At 42.7% G+C, this 9850-nt stretch overlaps 1 protein-coding gene across 2 annotated transcripts in view; it reads right to left on the bottom strand.

Annotated features, from left to right (window-relative positions):
* Positions 1–6457: 6457 nt before the first annotated feature.
* SAMTOR (S-adenosylmethionine sensor upstream of mTORC1) overlaps positions 6458–9850 on the bottom strand; it is a 31823-nt gene continuing 28430 nt past the window's right edge. For both annotated transcript variants that reach the window (XM_069851107.1, XM_069851117.1), the window contains one exon: positions 6458–9479. In XM_069851107.1, coding sequence (XP_069707208.1) covers positions 8850–9479 — 630 coding nt within the window. In that variant the 3' untranslated portion in view covers positions 6458–8849. The remainder of the gene's footprint in view (positions 9480–9850) is intronic.

The raw sequence follows: 9850 nt of genomic DNA, 5'->3' as shown, positions 1-9850 counted from the left end.
TTCATTATTATTGTTTAGTACATATAAACTTAATGCTGAGTTGCTTCGATGCTTAAGATCTCATAATATTTCTCCCCTCACTTGTTAATACACTCACTGTTTCTTTCAGCCTTTCATTTGTTTCTACTTCATACAGATAACAAAGCGCAATGTTAGCTATCATATTCCAGGCTGCAGTATATCAGGTCTCATAGCACTGTCCACACTCTCACTCTTTCTCCTACTGCAATCAACATTCGCTTCATGGACAACATGAGCCATTTATGTCAACCCCTACAGATGCTCTTCCCTCCCAGTTATCCCTGGTTCAAACCATGAACAGAATCACAGTCAGCTAGGTTGGAAAAGACTTTTAAGATCATCAGGTATAGAGGGACGATTTCACATCTTCTACCAACTCAGAACACTGACACATGACTACTGCTACGCCAAAGCACATCTGCCATCCCTGTTACCTTGATTCCTGAGCTTTTCTGGAACCCTTCCAAGTCAAGGAGCTAACACTGCACATATTCCCTCGAACAACAGCCTCATGGAAGTCAGCAGGTCGGCTGTCACACACAAAGGGTGGAAGCTCCTGCCTAACACCTGGCTGAAAATATTGCTAGTGTCACTAGCAAACTATTTTCTGGTACGATTGTTACACCAGCAAACTCTTGCAGGCAAGCAGCCACTCACAGAAAACTACTCTGGTTCAGCTCGTGCCAAGCAGAGTTTTGTGTCCATCGCACTGGGAGAAATACGGAAGAGAAGCTCCTCTGCTGCTGCCGCAAGCGCTGTGCCGGCTGCCGGGGTGAGGAACACGCCTGTTCCTAGAAGACACCAAGTCAGCACGAGCACAAAGTATTCACAAAATGAAAGCTCCAACCATGCATGCAACCTCCTCTTCATGATCTTCTAGCTAGTTAGGAAAAAGGCGTGCTACTAAACCACACTATTAATCATTAGTTTTTTTCTAACCAAAACACATGTTCAACTTTTTCGTGAAAAGAGGAAAAGGCAGCATCTTCATAGTAAATATAGCCCATCATACAAACATTTCCAAATAAAAGTAATAAAAATTCAGACAATTTTAATGAAAACTTTCAGTATCCAATTTACTCTTTAAAACACAGCTATTTGTTACGAATTTCATGTAAGGCTTTGGCTATTTAGAGAAAGAATGCTCAGAGTTGGCAATGTATGTGTTGTTTGGTTTTTAAACTAATGGCCCTTAAGTTTCGGGTTCCAACACCTCAGTCACATATCTGAACAAATCACGTTCAGCTCCAAAACAAACACAGTAATACATTCATAAATATTCAACAACTTCTGCAAACACATTTTTAAGCAAAACCTGGAGTCCAACTATAGATTTGGACACTGAACTATCCAATAGTTTACCTCCATGTAAAGGAACAGCATTCCCAAAGTAGTTTTCATCATAATTTGTAGACAAAAGAACAAAAGCCAAAGACAGTTTAGTAGTTCAACGTAGTCGATAGTCCAGGTGAGGCCTATCTAAAATACTGGACGCACTTCCCTTCAGCTCTACTCACAGAATCACACAGAATCACAGAATGGCAGGGGTTGGAAGAGACCACTGGGGATCATTTAGTCCAATCCCGCTGCTAAAGCAGGTTCACCTAGACCAGGTTGCACAGGATCATACCCAGGCAGGTTTTGCATATCTTCAGAGGAGGAGATTCCACAGCCTCTGTGGGCAGCCTGTTCCAATGCTCTGTCACCCTCAAAGTAAAGAATTTTTAGTAAATATTCAACTGGAACATTGTGTGCTCCAGTTTGTGCCCCCTGTCCCTGCTCCTGTTGCTGGGCATCACTCAAAAGTTTGGCTCCATCCTCCTGATGCCTGTCCTTTAGGTATATATAAGCATCGATAAGATTCCCTCTCAATCTTCTCTTCTCCAGGCTGCACAGACCCTATTCTACCAATTTGGTCGAGGTTTTTATAAAAAGCAACTCTGTGAAACTTTTTAAAGCAAAAACTCATTTACTAACGTATTAATACAGGAAGTGTAAGACTTAGCTGAGCGACTCTGTCAGTTCTCCACTGTTCCCAGCACACCCACATCTCAGGCTAGTGGTGTGGGACAAATGGAGAGGCCTTGTCTGAAGCACCAGCTGCCGGGAACAGGCATCTGAAACCTGGAAGCCCAACTGTATCCTGGGATGCATCTAAAGAAGCGTGGCCAGCAGGGTGAGGGAGGTGATTCTGCCCCTCTACTCCTCTCTTGTGAGACCTCAGAGTAAACTGTGTCCAGTTTTGGAATCCTCCACACAAGAAGGATTTGGAACTGTTGGAACGGGTCCAGAGGAGGCTACAAAGATGATCAGGGCTGGAGCACCTTCCCTACGAGGACAGGCTGAGAGAGTTGGGCTTGTTCAGCCTGGAGAGGGCTTCAAGACCTAATAGAGACCTTCCAGTACCTGAAGGGGCCGCAGGAAAGCTGGGGAAAGGTAAACGCGCATGCACTGATAGGACGACAGGAAACGGCTTTAAATTGGAAGGAGGCAGATTTAGACTGGACATAAGGAGGAGTTTCTTCACCACGAGAGCGGTGAGGCCCTGGCACGGGTCGCCCGGGGAAGCTGCGGGCGCCCCATCCCTGGAGGTGTTCGAGGCCAGGCGGGACGGGGCCCGGGGCGCCTGGTCTAGCGGGAGGTCCCTGTCCCGGCCGGGGCCGGCCCTGCCCCCTCCCCGCGGCCGATGCGGCCCCGGCCCCGCGCCCGCCCCGCACTCACCTCGCCGGCCCCGCAGCCCCCGCCCCCACCGGCGCGCGCGGCCGGGCGAGGCTACGGGGCGCCGCGAGGCCCAAGCGCCGCCGCCGCCCGAGCGGCGCTGCGGGCGCGGAGCCCTGCGGGCCGGCCGGGGGGAGCGGGGGGGGCTCTCCTTCCCCAGCTCCGCGCCGCCTTCCTCCCCGAGCTCGGAGCAGCGTCTTCGCGTAGGAAGAGTCACCGGCATCGGAGCCGGGGTCGGCGGGACAGGGCGGGGCCGTGGCAGTGCTCCTGGACATTTATACGTCTATGGGACCAGATGAGCTGCACCCCAGAGTCCCGAGGGATTGGCTGAGGGGGTGGCCGAGCCATGTTTGAAAAGTCATGGCAATCAGAAGCCCCTGGTGACATTGTCCCCATGTTTGAAAAAGTAGAAAAGACAACCCTGGGAACTACTGACCTGTCAGCCTCACCTCTGAGCCTGGGAAAGTCATGGACCAGCTCCTCCTTGCAGGTCTTAACGAGGAGCGGCCGAGAGAGCTGGGGTTGTTTAGCCTGGAGAAGAGGAGGCTGAGGGGAGACCTCATTGCTCTATAACTACCTGAAAGGAGGTTGTAGAGAGGAGTGTGCTGGCCTCTTCTTCCAAGTGATGGGGGACAGGACAAGAGGGAATGGCCTCAAGCTCCGCCAGGGGAGGTTTAGGCTGGATATTAGGAAAAAATTCTTCACAGAAAGGGTCATTGGGCACTGGAACAGGCTGCCCAGGGAGGTGGTTGAGTCACCTTCCCTGGAGGTGTTTAAGGCATGGGTGGACGAGGTGCTGAGAGGCATGGTTTAGTGTTTGATAGGAATGGTTGGACTCGATGATCCGGTGGGTCTCTTCCAACCTGGTTATTCTGTGATTCTGTGATTCCTAGAAGCTATGCTAGGACGGAGAGGTGATTAGAGAGGAGCCAGAGCGGCTTCTCCAGGGGCAAATCCGGTCTGATCAACACAGCGGCTTTCTATGATGGGGCAACCACAGAGGTGGACATGGGTAAACCAACAGATATAATCGATCTGTATTTCTGTAAAACCTTTAACACAGTCCCTCACAACATCCTTCTCTTTAAACTGTAGAGAGATACAAATCTGATGGGTGGACTGTTCGGTGGATAAGAAACTAGTTGGATGGTCATATTCAGAGAGTAGTGGTCAATGGCTCAATGTGCAGATAGTGATCTGTGACAAGTGGTGTCCCTCAGGGGTCCTTATAGCGACATTCCAGTACCTGAAGGGGCTACAAGAAAGCTGGGGAGGGACTGTTTACAAAGGCTTGTGGTGATAGGACAAGGGACAATGGGTATAAACTGGAGAGGGGAAGAATTAGACTAGGCCTAAGGAGGAATTTCTTCATGATGAAAGTGGTGAGGCGCTGGCATCGAGGTTGCCCAGGGAAGCTGTGGCTGCCCCATCCCTGGAGGTGTTCAAGGCCAGGTTGGATGGGGCCTGGGGCAGTCTGATCGAGTGGGAGGTGTATCTGCCTATGGCAGGGGGGTGGGAACTTCATGTTTAAGGTCCCTTCCAACCCAAGCTATAGAATCATAGAATAACCAGGTTGGAAGAGACCCACCGGATCATCGAGTCCAACCATTCCTATCAAACGCTAAACCATGCCCCTTAGCACCTCGTCCACCTATGCCTATGATTTGATCTGCACACTCCAGCCCCACAGCTCTTTTGCTCTCAGGGAATTCAGAAGCAGCTAGACAATAAGCAAGAGCGAAAGCACATTCTCCCCTCCACATGCAAAAATTTCAAGGTTAATAGGCTGGAAGAATGGAAAAAGCCCAACCTCCAAGCCTCTCAACACTGTCAGCCAAGACATGGGACACAGAAGTATGAAGGCAGTGTTTCAGCCTTTGTGGGGAGAGGACTCTGGCGCAGGACTTAACCGTGCTTCCTATACAAAAGCTTTCACCACCCTCACATTATATAGAAGCCGCACTTCCTTGACCATCAGTGTTTCATAACACCTGTGTTGGAAATTAATGTTTTGAATTGGCCCTTGCATGCAGCTGATCAGTAGCAGGCAGTTTCTGGATTGTAAAAGCGCTATTGCTTACAGGCAAAGGAATAGGAGTTTGAGTTTGATAGAAGTTTAGACAGCTGCTGCAAAGGAGCTTTTTGAACTGCAAGAGGGCCAGCCTGCTGCAGATTTATGTTTTTGTTTCTGTAATTCCTTCATCACGACCAGCCCCTACACCCCCTTACTCAATCACTAGTACAGACCTGCAGCAGCAGGATACTCAAAACAGCTCATCTTTGACAGTCTGTCTTTCCCACCTCAATTACTTAGACAACTGATTCACAAGAACCTCAGTTGTCTCCAAAATCCTTACCCTTCTTCAAATTTTATATAAAACTGACCAACAGGCCCAAGAGTTACTTAGGGTGAAAAAAGGTGAAGAGGTTTCCCTTTAACATGCAGAACAGCAGAAATATCCATTTGCGCTGTAACCGTCACCTGCTTCAGATGCTTTACCACCATCATGGACAACACTTGGTCCTGTATCTGTACAACTGTGATTTGGGAACACTCTTCAAGCAACTATTTGCTGAACTTATCTGGGACTATTTTACTTAAAAAGTAAAACCAACTAAGTTTCTGTGCAAGTTTGTGAAATGTAGCCCTTCTAAAAACACCTTCCTGCTATTCTGCAGCTACAAAACTATGAATTGAGGAAAACTGAGGAAATCAGGAGACACAATTAGAAAGACTTAAAATGATCAGTTTTAAAGGCAAGCCAGTATGTCTCCCTGAAGAAGAAAAGGTCAAAGATTCTTTAGGAAGCAATATGGAGAACAGCTGTGAAATTACATTTTCTGATCTTCACTGTCAACTAAGAGATCAGAATAGATCAGCTAGGCTCTGCAGCGCTAGGGACACACATCAGTTCCACTGAAATCTCATTTTCTTAGAATCTGGATCTGAGTAGGAACCTTGCATTTTCAGGTTTTTGTTTTGGTTTTTTTCCCCCATTTTCCCAACACCTCTCAAAATCATCATGTAGAAAAATACAGGCCCCCCCCAAGGGCCAACGTACAACGTGTGCTGCAATGATTCAGCAAGATAATTGAAAACATCTAGAGAAAGAAGAGAGGAACTGCTTTAGAAAGAGCTCACATCCTAAGCATGCAAGCAAATAAACATGATACAGGATGAAATGGAGGAACTCCAAAACCCCTTCTGTAAATCAAAGACCGCAACTAAGATGTAGAAGCTGAAACTGAACTACCAAATTTAACATCTTTACTATATAATTCAGTTTATAAAATAATCCAAGCACAACTATTTTCTTGACAAAGAAAAATAACTATGCATTGGTTTTGCTGGATTTCAGCAAAAAATTGACTGCACGGGAAAAAAAAGACATCTCCACCTCAAAGAAACACTTTTTAAAGGTTTGCATTTTTTTCTTTTTTTTTTTTTAATAAATGTGCTTTATTCACAAAAAGTAGTGACATAAAGACAACAAAAACGCGAATACACTTTTTTTCCTTTTCCTCTCCAGCACCTTGAGAACGAGAGATCTCTTGCACAGTCATAATTTTCAAATATTCCATAACATGGAAACTTTCTTCTTGCACCAAAGCCAAATATCCAACATCTCCTGATATCAGCAATTTATTGTTCACGGAGATATAAGTAATTTATGTAAATCCCACTTTCCTCCTTCACAACAATCTATGTCCCTTGTTAAAAAAAAAAATAAAAAGAAAAGAACACTTCAGGTATTTAGAATGAGCAGCAAGAAAACCGTGCTATTATGAACCTCAGGTCCCTAAACCACACATATAATGGTGTCACCAGTCTGCCAGAAAGGCTTAAATTTTAAATGTAATATCTTAAACTATTTTGGGGAGGGATATCTCTTGGCCTGATTTTTTTTTTTTTTTAATGATTCACAAACCAATTTACATTAACCAATGCCACCATACACGTTATCTGGTATACAACTGTTTTTTTAAAAGGAGTACTAGTTAAAACGTTAGGTACACTTTGAAGTATGCACAGATTAAGTTTCCATAAACAACTGACTTTACAGCACCAATATTTTAGCTTTAACTTGAGCACTGCTGGAGTCAGTGGTTAATTGGGAAGAAAAAAGGCTGGAAATGACAAACACTTAGTGAAAATGAAGTGGTAAATCATTAGATGCAAATGCTGACATAGCCAACTTCGAAGGCTTTGTGTATTTCATTGGAGAAGTATTCTCTGTAAATAAGTTTTTAAAAGTCAACCATGATACTTACATGTCTAAACTTAATTTTTCAATTTTTTTAAACATGTAAGAATATAATTGCTTGGTTTGTACGTAATTAATCATTCAGATTGAATAACTAATTTGAATCATTATTAGGGGATGCTTTAAATTTAAGAATTGAGACATAAAAGCTTCTATTTAACAATAAAACATTGGAGTCCAATTCATGTTTGAGTGTTAGCCAGACCAATGCAGGATGACTCTTTGTAGGAAACAGTATAAAAGAAAAATAGGTAGGTCAATTCAGTGCAAAACTTCAAAATTGAGAGAGTGAGTTTTGGTTTTGTAGCAAATACAGTACAACCCACACTACAACTTCAGTTTATCTGGTACCTTCTGTATTGAAAATAAAACATGGAAGGTTAATATGGTGTAAGGTATATTTCATTACGACCATCTTTGAAACTATATATTAGTATTTTTGACCATTTTGAAGTCAGTCTTAAAACCACACGTGGCACCTAGTTCCAATCATTTATTAGGCACTTACATATAGATTTAACAGCCTAGCATTCAAATTTGAAAATCCTGGCCATTATTTTCAAAGGGAGAGAAACCTAAGCTAAACTAATACCGAATCCTCTGGTTTCACCACTGAACAGAATTGTTTTTTTCCCGCAAAACCTCACAGATTTTTAATTAAAAAAACCAAACAAACCTTAATAGATACGAAACACTTTTGTTCCACCTCCTTACAATGCAGGCCAGTCTTCAGACAGCTATGGAGTTTTTATGTAACTAGACAGAAGATTTTTGGGTCCAAGTAAGCAAACAAAGAGTATATGTTACCTTCGCTTGTGTGGTCTGAATACATGGCTTCGTGCAAATGTGTATCCTTGAAAAGCTTGTGTAATTATTTCCTTTTTTACAAAATGGGTCTGTAGTTACTGTATAACTTGGGAGGTCTACAAATAAGGACAACTAAAGAAAAAATGTATTTAAAATGCATAAATAATTTACTTTAAAACATGACAAAACCCACCCTGTCCCCATAAAACACAGTTTGAAGAGAATACAGAATCCCATCATTTGGGAAATATTGATACACGTTCGTGCTTGTACACTTACAAAATTGCAAAACCATGTTCCAGCTTTGAAGTGAAACATAATTGTCTAGACGTACCATACTCCTCTGGGAGAGATAACCTCCTCAGAAATCTCATGTCTAACTAGTATTTATGCAATGAAATTACACAGTATGTATAACTATGGATGAATATATTCCAGTGTTGTGGCGTTATCTCAATTTGGTGTTATCTCAAGAGGGCTACAGTAAACAAAATCAAAACGTGCAAGCATTAGTTTCTCCAGCCCAGGCTTAACCAGAGTGAAACAAATTCTGGAAAAAAGTTTTGTTCCATAATTAAGAAGGGACGTGTGTAATCAAGTGTCTTAACCTATCTGCACATTAAATTAAAGTGCAAATTATTTCTTCCTACATACTCTTCTCAGAAGCCCACCAACTCCAGTGCCTTAAGCTCAACCACACTGAGTTAAAATATTGAAACAACATTGAGCAAATTAAATAGAATTCACACGTCACAGCACTAAAGAAAAGAATGGTACCTTCCTGGAAAAAAAAAATTAGTGATACAAATCTAAAGAAAGTATAACAGCAATTTATGCTATGACATGAGTCATTTGCATACAACTTGTGGTTTTTTTCACTTTCATATAAGAATAAATTTTAAAATTCAAAAGTAGAAAAAAATAGCAAACTCTGTAAACCTTTGCATTTTCTTTATGCAAACCATTTTTGTGTGTTGAGCCCATGTTAGTATAGCAAAATTAGTTAAGCAAGACTGAAAGGGCATTGCAACGACTACATTAACTGAGAAGCAATATAGGATCTTCTAACTCATAGAAAGGAATTGAACTAGACTGGCTTTCTCCAGAGTCTGAGTCATAAGGAGCATCTGGTAGCTCCATAAAACCATAAGCTAGTTGTTCATCTTCTGTATCTGATCGAACGTAGCAGGAACTGTTGGAATACTCCTCCTCCTCTACGCTGTTGAAATCCTGGGGGATATACAACATTCCTGGGTAGTTCCTGCTAACTAAGTCACTTGTTGTTTGCAGGGAAGTTTTCCTAAATGCCATCAGATGCATGTGAGAAAACTTGGAATACTTGAAGCGTTTAAAACCCAAGGACTCTATGGCAATTTTCCAGCTTTTCATCATCATAGCCCGGCGATTCTGATGAGATGAATCAGGAGTTATTACAAGCAACAAGCCATTTAATACGAGAAGTTCATGTGCCTTCTTGCAGCATATCCATCGTTGATAGGGTGATGGAAAGTAAGAAAGGAGAAGTGAGAAAACTACAACGTGGAACAGTTCTCCAGGCAGAGAATCAATGGGATTTTTCAGTTGCTTAAGAAAGGCATCTATAGCATCTTGTGCCAGCTGGAGAGGTTGCTGAATTTGAAGATTTAAGAAGTCACATTTGTATACGCTCTGTTGGAGTAAGAAAAACAGAAAAACTCAAAACAAAGATGAAGGTTAGTCTAAAGAGGAAATACAATTCAAATCTACAGAATGATCAATGATACCTCTTCATTCCCTTGAGGAAAATTCACACCCGCTGACCATCCACCCCTTTGTTATTAAATCAAACAGTCAAAACCAAAAAATTAAAAACAGTGCATACTTCCAGCTCTCACAGTTGCAGAGAAAAATTTTAGATGTGCAGTAATTTACTGGAGATTTGATAGCTGAAGAACGTTCATTAAAAAAAAACACAACAAATTAGCCTGAATAGAACAAAGTGTCAAATCAATTGTCTCACAAATGATTTTATAAGAACCCAGATAAGCCTGTATTGCCTT

This window comes from Phaenicophaeus curvirostris, chromosome 1 (assembly GCF_032191515.1).
Source record: "Phaenicophaeus curvirostris isolate KB17595 chromosome 1, BPBGC_Pcur_1.0, whole genome shotgun sequence".
NCBI classification, from domain to species: domain Eukaryota; kingdom Metazoa; phylum Chordata; class Aves; order Cuculiformes; family Cuculidae; genus Phaenicophaeus; species Phaenicophaeus curvirostris.
This window is presented reverse-complemented; position numbering and strand designations above follow the sequence as displayed.